The sequence below is a fragment of the Canis lupus genome, chromosome 5, assembly GCF_048164855.1.
Source record: "Canis lupus baileyi chromosome 5, mCanLup2.hap1, whole genome shotgun sequence".
Classification (NCBI taxonomy): Eukaryota; Metazoa; Chordata; class Mammalia; order Carnivora; family Canidae; genus Canis; species Canis lupus.
In genome coordinates, this window is record NC_132842.1 from 81480711 (window position 1) to 81500339 (window position 19629).

General features: G+C 58.2%; 1 protein-coding gene across 15 annotated transcripts in view; it reads right to left on the reverse strand.

The window, feature by feature from the left end:
• The window catches only part of ARHGEF10L (Rho guanine nucleotide exchange factor 10 like), a 159019-nt gene that overhangs the window by 92012 nt on the left and 47378 nt on the right, over window positions 1-19629 (reverse strand). For 8 of the 15 annotated variants that reach the window (XM_072828120.1, XM_072828132.1, XM_072828131.1 and 5 more), the window contains 3 exons: window positions 15189-15268; window positions 9012-9200; window positions 8233-8266 (listed from right to left, as the gene is read on the reverse strand). In XM_072828120.1, coding sequence (XP_072684221.1) covers window positions 8233-8266; window positions 9012-9200; window positions 15189-15225 — 260 coding nt within the window. In that variant the 5' untranslated portion in view covers window positions 15226-15268. Of the gene's footprint in view, window positions 1-8232; window positions 8267-9011; window positions 9201-15188; window positions 15269-15521; window positions 15699-19629 lie in introns of those variants that run through there. The other 7 variants (XM_072828126.1, XM_072828125.1, XM_072828124.1 and 4 more) reach the window with 4 other exon arrangements.

Sequence of the window (19629 nt, forward strand, 5' to 3'; positions counted from 1 at the left end):
GGTGAAGGAGCCTTTGCTCCGGAGGCGACAGGCCGGGGACCAAACCACAGCTCTGCCGCCTGGCTTGGCGCGCCAGGACAGCTACCGCGGAGGGGGCAGTAACAGCCTCTGCTCCCCGCAGCGAGGATTAACCAGATAACTTCTCTGGGAAACAGGGCAACAATGCCTCCCTCTCGGGGTGCTGGGAAGGACAGAATAAAGAAAGCAGCCGAAACACTTAGCAGAAGGCCTGGCACTTGATAAATGCTCCTGGTGTGCTGCTTCCTGTCCCCAGCCCTCCCCTCCATCCCTGGTCCAGTTACAGGGCCCCGGACGGTGGGTCACAGGCCAGCGCCCCCAACCTGCACGCATGCGCCTCCTCGCAGCCACAGCCTGGCCGTCACTCTCCTCCAGAAGGGGGCCGGGACCCAGTCCGTCTGTCCCATGCCACCTCCTGCATGGTCACAAACCTACTTCCTGAATGGGTAGTGAGGAGGCGCCAGGGGAAGCTGGGTATCCACAGCACAGCCCTCCCTGCGGAGCGAGCGACAAGGCCCCCCGGGGACACCCTCCCGACACACAGCCGAGGACGCCCACGGGGACCCCGCCTCTGGCCTTCTGCTCCGGGGTGCGTGCGCCTCCCTGACACCTGCAGGGCCCTGGGTGCGGCGGTCAGGGCAGCTGGGGGCAGGCACTGCACCCCCAGCAGTAACTTATCAAGAGTCCGGGGGGCGATGAACAAGAATACAGGTTCTCACAGGAAAATGCTCACGATCTGCAATTAGGGCAGAAAATGAGCCATGAAGCAGCAGGTGCAATAAAACCTATATATATATATATATATGCACTTGCAGATCTATGCAGTCAAGAGGCCAGACAGGGACGCACGGTGGGGGGGTTAAAGGTCACGTTAGTCTATCACCCTTCTTTAAAAAAAAAAAAAAGATTTCACTTATTTATTCATGAGAGACAGAGACAGAGAGAGAGAGAGAGGCAGAGACACAGGCAGAGAGAGAAGCAGGCCCCATGCAGGGAGCCCGACGTGGGACTCGATCCTGGGTCTCCAGGATCACACCCTGGGCTGAAGGTGGCACTAAACCGCTGAGCCGCCCGGGCTGCCCTGTCATCCTTCTATATGCTTGTTTCTCTACAGTACACACGTGTGCCCACGATAAGAAAGAAAAAGGGGGAAGGACACGTATTTCTGGAAACGTTAAGCTGTGCGCTGGCCAGCGTGGGTCCCGCATGCCCTTGGGTCGGCCCCAGACAGACCAGCACCCTTGGGGACAGTGGCAGGCAGCTGCTCTCCAGCTGAGCATTGATCCCTGGGTCTCCTTTCCTCCCCCCATGGCTCCAGCAGCTGGTCCGTCGTCCCGCTTTACAGGGAAGAAGGGGGTCCCAGGTCGTGGAGCCCACGTGTAGGGCGGGAAGGACCCAAACCGGATCCGTGCGGCAGACCTCGGCGGGCTAAACACCAGTTCTGGAAGCCAATGGGGATCAGCCCGGGCTCTGCGTCATCTCAGCTCTGCGACGACGTGAGGGTGATGCCGTGTCCCCTCTGCCCTGCTTCCACATCCATAAAGTGGGCACTGTCACCGCGGCCGCCTCCGAGGGCGTCAGGATTGACGAGATAAGGCAGGTAGACCCGTGCAACAGCATCTGGCACAGGAAAATGATACAGCCTGGCACAGAATATCAGCGCCCCTTCCCCAAGGGCAGGGACCGGTGCCTGGGTCACTGCACATCAGTCGCACTCCGTGATGGTGTGTGGGATGGAAGGATGGGGGTGGAGGGGAAGGGCAGAGGGCGCCCAGGCAGCCAGCCAGCCAGCGGGGTACTGGCCAAGGTCACCCTGGCACCGTCCTGGGCGGGTGGGGGAAGCGCCAACCGAGCCCCGCCCTCTGGCTTTGAGCTCAGGCGCCACCACCCCTGGGCCGGGGACTGCACCCCCCCGGGTCTGCACAGTGGGACCCCTAACATTGCCTCTTTCCAGGTGTGTTAGCCTCCTCTTGCTGCTGCTGTGCCAATTTACCACCAACTTAGTAACTTGAAACAACCCAGATGTATCGTCTTACAGTTGCACGGGTCAAGCGTCTAAAATGGGATTCGCTGGGGTATAAGCAAAGTGTTAGCAGGGCTCTCCTCCCTTAGGGGCGCTGGGGAGGATCGTACCCCTCGCTTTTTCTAGCCTCTGGAAGCAGTCAGGATCCGCTGGCCTACGGTCAGTCCCTCCTCCATCTTCAAAGCCCACAGCGTGGCACCTTGTAACCTCTCTCTGACCTGGGCCCTCCTGCCTCTCTCCTAAGGACCCTTGTGATCGCACTGGGCCCACCCGGAGAATCCAGGAGACTCTCCCCATCTCAGATCCTTAACTTATATTTGCCAGGTCCCTTTGCCATTGAAGGGTAACGTGTTCACAGGTGCTGGGGATCAGGACTTGGCGCTCTTGGGGGGGGGGGGGGCGGCACTATCCTCCCCACCACAGCTGTGAGAACCACAGTGAGATAGTGAGATATACAGGAACTATAACGCGTGTGCACATGTAAACTATTAGTACTGGGCCTACTTTGTGCCCCCCATCAGGGATGAGAGTCGGATAAAGCAGCATCCTATGGCTGCAGAGGCCCAGGGCCGGACGTCACGAGGTTGCTGACCGGGGCACTCGGTGCAACGAATGGGCACACAGGTACCTCTTCCAGGAGAGACTGTATGGCTTTTATCCTGGATGCTTTTGTGCTGGTACTTTTATACTGCGACCCAAAGGCCACAGCTCAGATGCTGAAACCCCCTCGTAACCACAGGTGGAGAGGAAAGAAAAACAAAAACAAACACAGCTTTTCCCATTTCAGGACTAGCAAGGGGTCAGAGAGGACTCTAATGGTATAGGGGTCTGGTCCCCATAACCCTCTCACGAGGGAATCCAGTGGGGGGAGCTGATCTCCGCCAGGCCTCAGGTCCCACATGGACCCCTCAGGATAGGACACAGGAGGCTGGCAATGCTCCGGATTTGGAGAAACAGTGAGAGTAAGGGCAAGCCTGGGTGGGATTGCAAACTACCCCACGCTGGGGCTCAGCAATCTGGAAAGCCCTGAGTGATAACCCAGTGACGGACTTTGCCACAGAGAAGTTCCTCTGGGGCTGGGGGCATTCCAGTTCTGTCCTGCTGACCCTCCCAAGACCCCCCACGTTCCCCACGCCCATGGACCTCAGAAGCCACAGGCCTCGAGCACCATTTCCATTCTGCTCGAACGCTGTTTCCAGTGCCTGGCCTGACCCTCCCAGCACCTGATGTGCCCAGAGAGGACGGGGCTCCTTGGCACTTCCAGGAATCAAGCTGCCCAACTGCTTCCCCAGAGGCCAGGCCCAGGTGAGAGACTCAGTCCATCTGGGGCTGGATAGGTACCTCCAGGGAGCCACTAAGAATCCCTGTGGCCCAGACAGGAGCCAAAAGCCTGACCCAGCAGGAAATACTAAGGCTGCAGGGGGCCCTGTGGGAAGGCAGCAAAGCTGGGCAGAAAAAGCAAACAACTCCAGAGGGGGCCAGTGCCCTCGGAGGGAAGAGGTGCGGCAGAGGCCAGGGAAAACACAGGAAGCCAGCGACCCACACACCCTCGTTCCTGCAATCACTGTGCTCTGAGCTGCTTCTTCAGCCAGACGCCCCCCGGGAGAGGTCGGGGTACTTGAGCCCATGGGCTTCAAAGTCTCCCAGGAAGGGCCAACCCCGCAGGCTCCAACAGACGGCCACACTGCAGCTCCCCAAGTCCTCGGGTAAGCCACCTCAACTCCAGCCTCGGTTCCTCTCCTAAAAAGTGGGCAAGCCCAGGGGCGCCTGGGGGGCTCAGCGTCTGCCTCCAGCTCAGGGCATGATCCCGGAATGCCTGGCTCTGGAGTCCCGCACTGGGCTCCCTGCGGGGACCCTGCCTCTCCCTCTCCCTGTGTCTCTGCCTCTCTCTCTCTGTGTCTCTCATGAATAAATAAATAATCCTAAAAAAAAAAAAAAAAGTGGGCGAGTCCAATCACCCCACCTCCTGGGGCTATGGATCCAGGAGAGATCACGTGTGGGGCTCACTTAGCTCGTCGTTACTGCCAGGATCAGCAGGACCAGCCACCCCGCCACCCAGAGCCCCCGTCCCACTGGCCTCCCTCCCGGCCCCTAGAGCCCAGGCTCGGAGACCCCATTTCCACACTCTTCTTCACGGAGACACTGAACGTGTCCTGTGGTCCAGTGCTCATCATTCATGCAATACGAGGCCTTAAGGGCTCCCCTGAGGCCTGGCAGTCCCCACTTTAAACACCCACGCCCTAGGGGGCTGGCCTGGGGGTGGGTACCTGGGGGGAGGGGGAGACATGTCTCCACACCCTTCCCCCAGTCGGAAGGGGCTGCCCTGACTCTGCTCCCACTTGTTCCCGGACGGGGCCTTGCCCACAATCACACACAGGCAGGAGCCCAGGCCACTCTGCGTGGCTCCCCAGGGGGCAGTCTATGGAACCGACCGCTTGCAAACTACTCTCCTAAGAACCAGAGGCAAAGTTAGATCTCTCAGGAGGCACAATTCGCACCCCAATAAACACACAGTCGATCGTCCATATGCAGCCGCCACCACCTCCATCAGCCACCCACCCCGCGCCACCACCAGTCTGAGGTTCTGGACCTGGAGTCCCCAGCACATCCCTGGAGGGCAGTGCAGGGGTCAAACACCCAGCCCCCGGGGGAAGAGGCCCAGGCTCCGGCCCTATTCTGAATGAACATGCACTATCTGTATGTAACCCTGGCCACGCGGCTTCCCTGAGCCTCCGCTTCCCCACCTGTGTCATGGGTAAGGACAGCCACTCCCAGGAGGTGGGAGGCTGGGAGGCGTCAATGGGACTGGGCCTTTAGCCCCGTGCGTGGCACCCAGTAAACACGACCATTCTCGTTACTATTATTTTTGCTGTTGTAGTTGCTGTCTGGTAGCAGATGCGTCTCGTTGCAGGAAGAGAAAGCACCAAAGCTGAGCACTGAGGAGGTAGCTCTTGCCCAGCAGCGAGGATGGACGAGACCCCCCAGCCATTCTCACGCCTTGGATTGTTGACCAGAGTGGCCTGACCCTCAAACCACCCCAGGGGCCTCGGCACAGACGACCCAGCAACGCACAGCAGCCCGGCTGCCTCCCCTGGCCAAGCAGGTAGAGGGACCAGGAAGTCCACGGGCCTCAATGCCCCTGCCAAGGTACCTGGACGGCCAATCAGCTTCAGTCAGCCCCACCATCACCCACCTGGCAAGCAGGATTCTCTCCCCTGGGCAGACCCAGAGAGGTGGGGCAGGTTGGGGGGGGGGGGGAGGTGGCTGGCCCGAGGGAGGAGGGTCAAACCCAGGTCTGTCTGATTCTTGGGGAACAGAGCCCAACCACCTCCCTCCAAAACCACATCCTCAGGGCTCCCCGAGGACACAGTTCGTTAAGCATCTGCCTTAGGCTCAAGTCATGATCCCAGGGTCTTGGGATCGAGCCCCACATTGGGCTCCCTGCTGAGGGGAGGGTCTGCTTCTCCCTCTCCCTCTGCTCCTCCTCCCATTTGTACTCCCTCTCTCTTGCTCATTCTCTCTCTTTCTCTCTCAAATAAATAAATAAAATCTTTTTAAAAATAATAAAATAAAATAAAATAAAATAAAATAAAATAAAATAAAATAAAATAAAATAAATAAAATAACAAAACCACATCTAAACCAGGACCCAGAATAACAACAGCAAATACCTTTGGAGCAGCGGGCACATGCCAGCAGCCTGAGCACAGGATACCTGTTAACTTATGATGCCTCAGAGTCCTCCCCAGAGTCCTCCCCATCTTACTGATCAGAAGTAAGGCTCCAGACAAGAAGCCACTTGCACAGAGACGCACAGCCAGTGCCAAGAAAGACTTGAAGCCAGCTCCATGTGGCTACGAGCCCAAGCTCCCAGGTGTCCCGGGACCCCACTCCAGCCCTTGCTTAACCACCACACGCTCCCACCTGGCGGCTCACCAGCGGGGAGGTGGGGATGAGGACGGGCCCTGCTTCCCTCCCTAGCAGTGGGCCAGGGCCCTGATGGGGGCGGGCCCTGCTTCCCTCCCTAGCAGTGGGCCAGGGCCCTGATGGGGGCTGCAGCTCTCCCAGCATCTGGGCAGTTACTACCCCTGTCGTCAGGAGCCTCTAGAGGCCAGGTGGGCAGCCAGGCAAAGCCTGGGGCCATTTCTGAACCTCCAGGCAGGGGCCACGGAGGAAACCCCGTGAGGATCCGTGAAGTGTCCTCCCCTTGGCGATTTGCTTTTTCAAAGCCGTGTTTGCTTGGTGACTACCTTTAGGAAGGTCTCAAAATAAATAAATAAATAGGAGAGAACATTTTTTCCCCCTTTCTCTTGTATAACAAAGAGAAGGACGATGATCTGAATTGATTCTTCTCCCCGAGGACTCCAGAGTGGAAAATCACCACCCAGGGAAAGAGCTGGAACTGAAGCAAACAGAGATCTGCAAGGGAGGGTGCAGCTGGGAGCACAGAGCACTGGACTACGAGTCCGAGGCTGCCGGCGTCTCACAGCGTAGCCCTGGACAAGTCCTGCTCCCAATCTCCGCTTCTGTGAAACCAAGAGCAGGAGAGTCCCTGAGGACTCCTGCCACGATCCGTGCTCTGCAGGGAGCTCATGTCCCATGACTGTTTGCCCAGAAGGGAACTCAGAAGTGACATTTATTCAAGCCAGGTGTGGCGAGACTCACCTGGCAGCCCTGGCCCAGCCCAAGAGGCCGAGGCTCCGAGCACACAGTCACTGTCCCTCCCGCCCCGTCACTGGACACACCCAGCCCCGACAGGAGGCGGCGGAGAAGCGAACACAGGTGCGTATTTGGTGTGTCCTTCTACCAGCCTCTCCTATTCCCCACGATGCTCCTACATGGGTATTACTCCCATTGTACAGACAGAGAAACTGAGGCTCAGAGAGGTTGCCAGGCGGCCCAAAGCCACCCAGCTAGTGCCGGGCTGAGTGGGGATTCGAACCTCCAGAGCTCACACCCTGGCGCCGCCAGGAGATGGTATTTGAGGGGGCTGGGGCTGCTCCAGGGTGAGTCCTAGGACAGGTAAGGGAGCTGCGGAGCGGTGGGCAGCGGGTTCAGGGCAGAGGCAGGCCCCTCTCCCTGAAACACTCTCTGAGCTACCCCCCCAGCGGGCTGCTGAAGACGACATGGTGCGGCACCAGCCCTCTGGGCCACTGGTCACCACCTCAGCACTGCCCCGGCACCAGCCAGACACCCAACCCAGCTTCCAGGGCTCACAGAGAACAGGCGGGCAGGGACGGGCCAGGCTGCCGAGATCCCGACCCTCAGTGGGCAACGGGGTTCTCCAGGAGGGTGGCCTGAGAGAAACAAGAGCACCAGACCTGGAGGGCAGTGGTGCGCTTGCTCACGGCCCACTCCCCTTCCCACCCTCCTGCCCCTGCCAGTAGCTTCCTCCCACCCCTTCCCACCCCTCCCCTCTCTCTGAGCTCTCCCCCCAGGCCTCTTCCCATGGGTGGTGTCTCAGCACCCTGGGCATTCCTCTCTGGGCCACTCTCCTGCATCTGCATCCCCCACTAGGCCCAGTTTCTGGCTAGCTTCCTTCCGGGCCCACCCCGGAGGGCTCTAACCCCTGGGGGATCAGACTCCCCCGCACAGGTGCAGGGCTGCTGATTCATTTCAGGTCCCTGGGCAGGGAGGAGAGGCCGACCCCCGACCTCGGGCCCAGCAGAAACCCTCCAGGGCCCACCCATTCCGGATGGCCCCCCCAGGGGCCCAGGGCGGCAAGCTGCATCTCTGAGCTCTCCAGCTGGGTGACACCCACCTGAGAATCAGGCCCCCTGGGTCTGCACACCAGGAAGAGAAAGGGAGACTCAAACGCCCCTCCTCCTGCCATGGTGGCCAGGATTTAAATCCAGGACCCCAGGGCCTAGATCCACCACTAAGGATTCCCTTAGAGGAGGACTCTCTAAGCACCCAGGTCCCCAAAGCCAGGCAGCAAGCAGCACTGAGCAAAACCCTGAAAGGCCTCTGCTTTAACGGCCCCCAAACCCAAACCCAGCTGTGCAGCCAACCCCCGCCCCGACACTCACTCCCCCCCTCCGAGCTGGCTTGGGAGGCCACAGGAGGGAACGGCTGCTGGATCCTTAGGCGAAGTCTGAGCAGTCCTGGGCCCAGCACCACCCTCCCGACACCTCCTGACCAGCGTCCCCTCTTTCACCAACCACCAAAGCAAAGGAACAAGTCTCACTTACTCTGTCTGGGGTGGTGAGGCTGCTGGGTCTGGGTCTGTGGGAAGAGAGCAGAGGAGAGCCTGTCAGGCCTGAGGCTGGTCCCTACGGACTCAGTCCATCCCCGCCCCCTTTCCCAGCCTCCCCGGGGTGCCAGAGACGGAGCCTGGCCAACCTGGGTGCCTGCTGGCTTCCTGCCTCCCTTCCCCCAGCCACCGCACTGTCATTAAGCTCCCTACCTGTCCTACCTGTACCAGCCCGCTCCCACCTCCATGGCCCACATCCCAGCTCCGATCAGAACAGCCGCCCTGCCAGCTCTGGGCCTGCCTCCCACCCCCAGCTCCTCAAGGAGAGCCCCTAGTCCCCAAGCCTGCAGGAAGTTCCTGCTAGTCCAGTCCCCAGTCTCTCCCAGATGACACAATACAAGAGCCCAGAAGCTGCCATTTAACACGGCCTTATCAGGGCCCTCCCACCCCTCCGGGAGGTGGCTCCCCTGGCTGTGTGACTCCCTGGGAGAAGCTGCTGGGGAAGAGGGGCTTCGGAGACACGAGCCCTGGGCAGCAACTGTATCCAAGCAGGACCCGGAGCCAACCACTTCCACGACCCCATGTCAAAGTGCGCCAGATGCTGCAGGAATGCTCGGAATCTCTAGTTCCCAGGGGAAGCAACTGGAATGCAACTTCTCAATGGTTTTTCTCTTCCTGCTTCTGGGGACAGTGGAGGGTCTGGGAGGCATCCCTGGGAGCCTAGAGCCCCAGAGGCCGGGGGAGTGGGAGGACCCAAGGCTCCCAAAAACACCTTACCAGTGGTGGGGGCGGAGTCCAAGTGGATCAGTGGGGCATCCTCGATGTCCTTCTCTGGGGCAAGGCCTGGGACACCCAGACCGGCGCTGGTGTCCTCGTCATCATCACTGTCGTCAAACTCAAAAGCCTCTCCAGGGTCGTCCTCCGCCTCGGGGGAGGGGCCGGGGCCTCCGGGAACCAGCTGATCTTCTGGAAGGGAGGAGGAGTTAGTGGACTCAGGGCCTGGGGTTTGGTCAAGGGAAAAGGCTACCGGCTACCACGGGGGAGCTGCTGCGGGCCTGAGTGAGGGCACGAGGGCAGTTCCCAGGGACTCAGTAAACCCCTGCCCAGGCCAGCTGGTCCCCCTGGGCTCCCAAGGTGACCCATCATCGGTGAGGGCTCCAGGCAGGTAGGCAGTGGACAGAGGGGAGGGAGCAAGGCTAAAGGGCGAGCCGGCGTGCATCTGCACCCGGACCTACACCTTTCATGTTCTTGTTTCCCATTTCCCCGTTTTGTAAGAAAGGGGGCTTTTTATTTTTTATTTGTTTATTTTTTAAAAGACTTTATTTATTCATGAGAGACAGAGACAGAGAGGCAGGGACACAGGCAGAGGAAGCAGGCTCCATGCAGGGAGCCCGAGGCGGGACTCGATCCCAGGACCCCGGGATCACGGCCTGAGCTGAAGGCAGATGCTCAACTGCTGAGCCACCCAGGTGCCCTGCAAGGGGGCCTTTAAAATGCACGTGCATGTGGTTCATGTGTGGTTCAGTACGTGTGTGCCTGTGTGCTTTCACCACGTGCAAGCGAGCACACCCCCCTGTCCTGCACACCGCACGCAGCTGCCTGCAAGTATCTGGAGCCCGAAGGGAAGCAGCGTACGGGGACCAGGGTGAGGAGCCTGCACCCCCAGGCCCCCGTGGGGCCACGTCCTCCTGCCATCCTGCAAAGCTCAACTGAAACAGAGCCCCCCCCCGCACGCCCCCTCTTAGCCCGTGTTTTCTCCATCCATCCACTCCCGTTTAACCTGCAGAGATGTGTTTTGTGCTCCTTTGTATTCCCCAGCTGATCTCAGATCCCTAAGAGTCCTCTTAACTGTCCCCTTTAAGGGGACAGAGGGTGGCCTGGCCCGGGGTAGAAGCTTAGCAACTTCTGTTAAACAAGAAAAGGAACGGGTTCTCTCTCCTAAAGAGCTTAACGGGCCCTCAACCTTTCCACCCGCCCCACCAAGCTTAGGTCCCCAGTTTTCTTCCAGGGAGGACTCCCTTCCTCGAACCTGGGGCTGGACAGACCACCAGAGGCTCGGTACGCCATCCCCCAACTTCAAGCAAACCTGCTCCAAAATCAAAGGGCAATGTGGTCTGGTTTTAAAAGTCTGCAAAGCTGGGGCGTCTGGTGGCTCAGTCGGTTAAGCACCTGCCTTCTGCTCAGGTCACGATCCAGGGGTCCTGGGTCCGGGGATCAAGCCAGCGTCGGGCTCCCTGCTCAACCAGGAGTCTACTTCTCCCTCTCCCTCTGCTCCTCCCCCTGCTTGTGTGCACGTGCTCGCTTGCTGTCTCTCTCTCAAATAAATAAATAAAATCTTGGGGGGAGAAAAAAGTCTGCAAAGCGGACTAACCCTCCAGTCCTGCTGTAGCTCACACCACACAAGGGAGAGCACGAGCTCTGGTCCTGCCTGGGACCCAGACCGGCTGTGTGGTTCCGAGCAAGTCTCTTCACCTCTTGGAATTTGGTTTCTCCCTCCGTAAACAGGAGAATAAAAACAGCACCCACCCCATTAGGCCGAGGTGAGTGTGAACTAAGAAGTAGGTCAGGGTTTCCTGACTCGCCACTATCAACTGGCTCTGGCTCCCCGGGGTCTTCATGCTGGGGCCACTGCAGGACCTGCAGCAGCATCCCTGGCCTCTACCAGTTAGAAACGAATATTACCCTGCAGTTGCAACACCAACAATGTCTCCAGACATTGCTAAATGTTCCCTGGGGGACAAAATCACTCCTAGTTGGGAACTGCCAGGGTAATACTTGGCCTAGTGTGTGGACACATTACACAACAGCACCTGTCGTAAGTACGGCCCCTCCCAGCCTGAGATCCTTGAAGACAGGATTGCCCAGCCCGTATTTGTGGACTCAGCCCCAACAGGTGCTCAGAGGTGGAAGGATGAGTAGGCAGGCAGGAAGGTGGATGGAGCAGAGAGACGGCTCTATGGAGCAGCACGGGGGCTGACGAGCGTATCCAACTCCAGCAGTCTCTTGACGACTAGAAAAATCCAGTCCCTCTCCTACAGTGACCTGGGAGTTTGCAGAGCAGAACATTCCAGGTGCCAATGTACCAAATCCCAAATCCACAGAGCCCCTTCCTCCGGGGCTGGGGTGCAGCTGAAGCCCAGAGCTCAGCCTCCCTCCCCACCAAATGGAGGCCCCAGAGGTAGGGACCCACCTCTCCTCCTGGGAGCCTTGGGGACAGCTTGGGTCAACATGGGCAGGAGTGGACTCCTCTGGGCTATGATGTGGCCCGTGGCACAAGCTCCTTCTCCTGGTTGAGAGCCTGGCTGGCGCAGCTCCTGGTGTAAAGCCTCTTGACCACCCCCACTGGACACGACGAGGCCACAGAGGTTCGAGCAGCAAAGCGAAGCACCCACCGTCATGCGGCTGGTAAGCGGGGAGCCGGATCTGAACCTGTTCCATCTTAGTCCCCTCCTACATTCTCCACTGAGCCCTGCTGCCTTCTGGAAGTTCGCTGAGCCGTTGGACACTGGGCCTTGACATGATGAATTAACAAAGGAAGTCCAGGGGTTGAGTTGGAAGCTGGATCGATGGTTTTCAAATGACAGTTCTCAACCCGCTGCTGGGTCACAAAATCAATTAGGGGATTCCCCAGGCAGTATTCTGCTTCATTTATGAACTGCTTGAGATATTTTTAAATATTTTATCATAATATTAATAAAGTCACATTCGGTATGACTGCTGCCATGGCTCTGACAGTTCTGTTTGCTTGCTGACACAGGTGTACACACACACAGGTGGTACAGAGTCTTCTACTGCTCCCCTCGCTCACCACTGCAGCCACACGGGGCTCTGTGCTGCACCATGAATGTGCCCGACGTGCTCTTGCCTTGGGACCTTGGCACCTTCCATCCTGGGGTCCAGAATGTTCTTCCCCAGGTATCTTCTCCCGCTCTCGCCTCCTTCAGGTCCTTACTCTAGGCCATCTCCAAAACCGCCCACAGAGACACCCTGGGACTCCCTGATGACCCTGCCTGCCTTACTTTTCTCTATGGCCCTCATCAGCAGTGATGTCCGATGCTTTGATTTTACTGTGTCCTAACCAGAACGTAAGCTCATGAGCTCATCATAAAATAAATAAAAATAAATAAAAAATAAAAGTTTAAAAATACTGGGGTGCCTGGGTGGCTTGGTCAGTTGAGCATCTGAAACTCTTGGTTTCGACTCGGGTCACGATCTTGGAGTTGTGGGATCGAACCCCTGTGTTGGGCTCCATGTTCAGCAGGGCATCTGCTTAAGATTCTCTCTCCTACTCCCTCTCTCCCTCCCCCACCTCAAATAAATAAATCTTTAAAAAAATAAATAAGTAAAATAAAAGTTTTAAATGCTGGGATAAAAGACTTCAAAGCCCCCCCTCACTATTTGAGGGCGACCAGATACAGCCCCACCCTGACCCCCGGACTCAGTGCCTGTGGCCCCTCCCACTTGAATCCACCTGAGAGGCAGTGGGGATACTGTGCACGTGGCTGGTACTGAGTGATGACTAGGGTGTCACAGTCAGACCCCCGGGCTCCAACCACAACTCTCCTCGATGTTGACTGTATGAATGGGGGGGGGGGGGGGGCTCACTATACCCCCCCAGGCTGCAGCTCCCTGACCTATGACAAGGACAAGAACAGCGAGCAGCTTTCGGGCCATCGGGCAGGATGGGACACTGGATGGGAGGGCGGAATGAACCTGCCCGTGTGAAGCTGCCTGGTGTGAGGGCACGTGCTCACTGCTGATACTGGTCCTGCTTATCGTCAGGGCCATTGCATCATGACCATTATCTCCATGATGATTATGATGATTATGATTATTGCCTTGAGTCAGAGCCCAGCCCCAGGCCCTGGGGGAGATGTGCAGGCCTTTCCAGTCACAGGCCAGGCCCGTGGAGCAACCGGCCACAGGCCCTGTGCAGGGACACCAATCAGTACGGTCACGCCTGCATGCAGGGGACTGTTCCCAGCAGCTCCCGGGCCGGGAGGTTCAAAGAGGAATAAGACGCGCCCGCTCAGTGTCAAGGAGCTCACTGCACACAAGAGGTGAGCACAGATCCCCAGGGCCCGAGCCAGCGCCCAGGGACAGCAAGAGGCTCACGCTGGCCAGACACTGGCGTGGCTTCAGGCACGGGCCACCCCTGCACAGAGCCTCGCAGGATGAGTGGGGCTAGTGTCCCAGGCTGCGGCCGTAGCAGGAGTGGAAATGAACAACATGAGACCCAGTGGACCCCAAGACGTGAGCAAGGGGGACGGAACTAGAGGACCGTGAAGAGGTGTTTGGGGGAATTTGAATTTTATAATTAACACAACAGGAAGCTGGGGATCCCTGGGTGGCTCAGCGGTTTAGCACCTGCCTTTGTGTCTATCGGCCCTTTGGCCCAGGGCATGATCCTGGAGTCCCGGGATCGAGTCCTATGTCAGGCTCCCTGCATGGACCCTGCCTCTCCCTCTGCCTGTGTCTCTGCCTCTCTCTCTGTGTCTCTCATGAATAAATAAATAAAATCTTTAAAAAAAAAAAAAAAAAAGACAACAGGAAGCTCTCAAAGAATCAGCAAACAGCAAAGAGCCTGTTTCAACCATATGACACTGGCTGGCAATATGGGGTATACCTGGGACAGTAAATGTCTGTCAAACGTTTGGTGAAAGGAACTGAATTGATTCAATCATAAAATCATTTTGTTCATGTTTTCTGGTGAATAGGAGAAGGTGCAAAATGCCCCCAGCAGCAGAAGCCAGAGCAGGGAGCATCCAGGGGCCCAAGCCACCGTCAGGCCTCAGGAGATGCCCCGTCCCCAGAGCCCCACTCCACTGCTCCTGAGACCCAGGCAGCCAGACGTGGCTCCTTATCAGAAGGACAAATCAGGAGGCCCCTCCCGGAACTGAGCCCTTCCCACCCATCTGGGCAGGTGGCATGACCAGAGCCGGCCCCTGCTGCCTGTGACGTTCCTGGACACACCCCAGCCCTGGGAGAGCCAGCCCCAGCAAGCCCGGGAGGCAGGAGACCCAAGCAGCCACCGTGTGCCACGAGGTGGACTCGCTGTGCTGGTCTCCCACCCTTCGGAGGAGAACACGAAGGCTCGGGGAGGAAGGGACCCCTCCCTGGTCCCTGGCGGTCCACCTCGCAAGGGGATAATAGTTTCCGTTCATTGAGCAACTGATCACCCGACGCCAGGGCTCTCCGTATATTTAAACCTGGCAACAGCACCAGAGCAGGTGTCGTTACTGTCCTCACGTGTACGGTGATGAGGCGGAGCCACAGAGACACCAAGTGGCTCAACTCAGCGCACAGTGTCGGTGGCAGGGTAGGGTTGGTGAAGAAGACCTCACATGGGACCTCTCTGCCACCGGCCTCTCCCAGAGGAAGATACAAAGACAGGCAGCTGGGCCCAGTGGGTGAAGGGTGTCCAGCTCCTCGGGGGGGGGGTGGGGCCTGGACTCCACCTGCAGTGTCCGAGGCCCCACTGCTAGGGTTGCCAGGTAAACTGCTGGATGGTGAATTGAATTTCAGATTAACAACAATAATGTTTCCACACATGTGTCTATCGGCCCAAGGCCCTTCCCCTCCACCTCCAGGGTCACCGCCCTCAATCCATGAGCTTCACCCCCAAGCACATCACACTCCTGTTGTCAGGTGGACAGTGTCTTAAAAGTTTAAAATCTCAAAAAAAAAAAAAAAAGTCTAAAATCTCCAGGGGATCTTAGGTGAAGAATCACCCCTCGTCTGGAGCCTACTCTGTTGAGAAGCAGATTATGACTTCCACGTTGCAGACCAGGAAACTGAGGCAGAGGGGTGCAGTCACTTGCCCCAGGGCACACTGCTAACCCCCAGCAGAGCAGGATTCTCACCCAGGGTCAGCCTGCTCCAAAGCTAGCATCCCTCCGCCAGCCCCGAGGCCCGTTCCGAGGAGGGACGAGCAGGAAGCCTGGGGTACGGTACCTATGGCAGCCTGTGGCGGAGGGTTGGAGGAAGCCATCAGACAAAGTCCAGCTCAGACCAGCACCGTCCCAGCCGCTCGCCTGTGAAAAAAAGGCCAAAAATCTAATTAGATGGGGTTCAAGGGCAAAGTCTCATCAAGCAGAAAGGGGTCACTGGCTTACCACCTGTGCACTCCAGCCCGCCAGCTCGCCTTCTCCTTCCCCAGCAGCTCCCAGAGCACAGGATGGTGCCAGAAAGGGCCCAGCCCCCACCCACCATAAATCATTAACCCAGAAAGGCAGCAGCTGCAGAGCTATCGCCCCATCTTCCCAGAAAAGCCAGGCCACCACAGACCTTCCTTCTGCTCAGTGCCCAGCGACCCTGGGGAGCCCGGCAGGTCCAGCTAGACAACCCCCCTTCATCCCTTCTGGCTTGCAGGTGAACCCCAGCCCCAGAGGCCAGGATCATGCTGGGGCTCCTGTGTTCCAGAAGCTGGATCACGCCTGAACTGTCATGGACGTGGCCGGACACCTCCTCCTCCGGGCCGCCCAGTGACCGCAGCTCCCTGGAGTCCGGCCCCTCGCACCAGCCCCGCCTGCGGCCCCGCTGAAGGCCATTCACTCTTTGTCTCTCCCTGTCCTGCCCCCACGGGGTTGGCCAGCTGGCGAGGGGCCACTGGCCTTGGCACATGGCCGTGAGGGAAGTAAAGGGATGCAGAGAGGCAGATGGCCAGACATAGGGAGAGAATCCCAAACGCTCGGAGCTCGGAGCACAGTTTTCCCTGGCCTCAAAGCGGGGGCTCCCTGGGCTTCCCAGGGCCTGCAGCCAACCTTGCCACAAGTCCAGGCGGTGAGGGACAGGGCTCTCCCCCCTCCATATTGGCACCCCCGATTCTGAGCTGGGGGCTGTCCTTCTAGACCTTTCTGTGGAGGGGAGAATCGATCCTGGAGGGAAGCACGAGCCCTACAGTCCAATCAGCCCCTGCCACCCGCTGGCTGCGTGCCTGCTTTCCTCTGCAATCCTAAAGCCTTTATTTTTTACTAACCGGCTTCCTCAATAAGCATAGAATGCATGTAAATGGCAATTAATTAATAACAGCAAACATTCCCATAGTGCCTACCATGTCTCAGATGCTATTCTAAGCACTCTACAAATATTAACAGATTTAATCCAACTATTAGAAATCAGACAAACTATGAGAAAACGAGGCCCAGAATGCGTAAGTTGCCCAAGATCACACATCTACTAAGGGTTTGAACCCAGGCCGTGGGCCCCGGAGGCCGTGCCCATTAGGTAACCACACTCCACTGCCTCTCAAAACCCAGACAACGTAAGGGTGCAGAGCAAAGTCTCCATCCCCCCAGTCCCACCCCCAAACACCCTCATCCACCCCTATACCCCGGGTCCCACACCCACCCACCTCTATCCCCCTAGTCCACCCCCATCCACATGTCTCCCCAGTCCCATCCCCAACATCCTCATCCACCCCCATCGCCCTAGTCCCACCCCCACCCACCTCCATCCCCCCAGCCCACCCCCATCCACCCATCTCCCCAGTCCCACCCCCTCCCACCTCCGTCCCCTCAGCCCACCCCCGTCCACCTCTGTCCCCCCAGTCCCACCCCAAAGCAACTGCCTTCACTAGGTCCTTGGTATCCTTCTAAACGGCCCACGGGTGTGCTGCTTATCCCTGTGCCTGTACACGTGTCCTGTTTCACGTGGGGGGAAGCACACTGCACCACCTTTTTTTTAAAGCTTAAGAACCCTGGTGACCTTTCACAGACGTCAGCCTCACTTTTCTGAATGGCTGCGTCGTGTGGGGGTTGGGGACAGGGGTGGAACATATACTCCCTACAGGGGACACTGAGGAGCTCCCGGGGTTTTGGCCTTATGAACGCAGCAGCAACTGACGTGCGGAGGGCCTCGAGCAAGTGCGTACGTGAGCCCGTACGTGAGCCTAGAAGCCCAAGCCCTCTAGGAGCTGCTGAGTCCAGGAGGAAGGCAACTTTCACTCGGTTGAATGCAAACTGCTCTCCCCAGGCGGTGGCTGTGCCCGGGAGCCCCGCACTCAAAGCCATCAAGACGGAAACGTTACTTCAGCAAAGGGCTTTGGGAAACAAACTAAAATGTTTGCAAATTCCCCTGCCAGTGGAAAGACCCAACAACAGCCCCACAGCCCTGAGGCAGGTGCCTCCTCCCTGGGGTTCACCCAGAACCCCTCAGGAAAGAGCAGGAACACTGACACCCCGTGTACAGGAGGGAAAGGAGAGGCGCTTAGCCCCAGGCCCTATGCAAACTGCTGCTCAAATACAATTTTTTGATGATGCAGAAACCTAGGATCCTTTCCGTCCAGGCCAGAAAGCTGTCCTCCCCTTTCTCCTCACCCAGCAGAGGTGATCCCTGCGCTCTGCTCCAAGCCCAAAGCTTGATCTGCATTAGTGCATTTACAGATGAGGAAACCAAGGCACAGAGAGGAGGAGAGATCTGCCCAGGCCACAGAGGCAAGGGGACAGGTGACAACACTAGGGCTCAGCCCCAAACCCCCCCTCTCCCTCCTCCAACCACAATGCCTTTCTCGACTTTGGGGCTGGAATCTGGGGGCATCTGCTACAGACTAATCTGGGGCAGTGAGGTCCCCAGGCAAGGACAACGGACCCACAAGCCCCATGCACGCCCACAGCCCTGTGGCCACCATTTGTACACAGGTGCCCCTAGCCTCAGGAGGATGCAGGTGAGGGAGCAGGGGTGTCTCCCATTGCTGACACCAGAGACCTTCATGGGGCCACAGTTAGGAAAAGGTTCAGGCTACCTGACACCACCAGGGTCCCACCACTCGGTAGCTAGGACACCTTGGATGAGTTACTTAGCCCCCATCTCTGAGCCTCGGTGTACTCGTCTGCAAAATGGGGGCTAAAAAGTAGCACCTCCCCAGGTTATTAAGATAATTAAGAGTAAATATGGGTAAAGCTTGTGGAAGGGTCCCTGGGACCCACTGGTACGCGACTCATATTAACACAGCACAGGCTGCGGTGAGCACAGCTCTGCCTTGGGAGCTGGGGACTCGGGCTGGAGTCGCATCTCCACCAGGAGATGATGTGAGCCTGGTGAGTGTCCGCATCTGTACAAAGGGGGTCCCACTACCTGCCCCTCGGGGCTCCCAGCAGCATACCTGAGGCCAAGCACACAATGCCAGCAGGCTCACTCAGCGCCAAGATGTTCACCCTTGGAGCTGTCGCCACCAAGACGGGAGACAGCAAACCGTACCCTGTGTCTGGATTCCATACCCCAGGAGTGTAGGACCCCTGGGGGAGGCTCACTCTGGGGATCTGGAGAAAGTGGCCTGAGGCAGCCAGAGCCACCTGCAGGCTGGGCTCTGTCTCTCCTCCCCGTGTGACTGCAGGCCTGTCCTCAGCCTCTGAGAGCCTCAGGCTTCCCCTCTGTAAAATGGGCATGAAGCTCCCGTGCAGGCTATTTTCCAGGCTGCTACAGGCAAGGAGCCAGGTCGTTGGGAGTGAACGTGCTTAGGCAAACAGGTGGAGTCATTTGACTATTTCCCTTGTTTAATTTTTTTTTTAAGTCTTCCTTGAGTTGTACATGGTCTGGGAGCTCTTGAGGTGGGAGCCTGAGCCGGAAGAAAGGTGCTGTGATGTCCCTGAAGTGAGCCTCTCTCTGAATAGGGCTCCAGAACCTTCCTGCCATGACAGTCTCTGGCAAAAGAGGCCATCTGGCTGGTGAAGGCGAGCCAGGGGAAAACCAAAAGCAGCCCAGCAGAGTATAGGAGCGATTCGGATTGTGCTTGAGAACTGCACAGAGGCAGAGGCCCGAGAGGAAACCCACGTAGACAGTAACGCTGTTAGGCTCAGGTGAGCATTATAAGAAGGGACGACAAAAATAACCATTCCCGCTTTCTAAAAAAGAACATTGAGGCAAAAACATCATAGCGGGTCGGAACCAGGGAGCCTTTACACTAAACAGGGCACCGCTCCGGCTTTTCAGGGGTGGAAGCCGGGCCACGGAGGGAAGGGCCCGCGGCACTGCTGCGCTGCAGAGGCAGAGACGCGAGGGCAGCGGGTAAAGGACGTGGGACGTGTTGCCAGATCTGAGTTCCAATCCCGACCCCACCATGTCCCCGGAGGAGCACAGCTGGTAACCTCACAAGCACCTGTCACCTGTCGCGCAGAGGTCCTGAGCCAGGGAGTGAGCTCCCGGGAAACACTGGCCGCCGCAATCGCTGGGACATTCGCTGGCCTGAGCTTGGGCGGCAGGGTCTTGGCGGACTGTGTTCTCTTGGGGGCCATCTCGTTGACAACGACAGCCAAGACTGGGCGGGCGGGCAGGCCCCCTGAACGGGGCTCTCTCCTGCCACGCTGTGCGGAATGGCTGGCGGGAGGCTGTGCCCTTCATGGGCCACCCTGGGGCAGCGGGAGATACAGAGGAGTTGGGAGGGGGGGCTCCCGCCAGG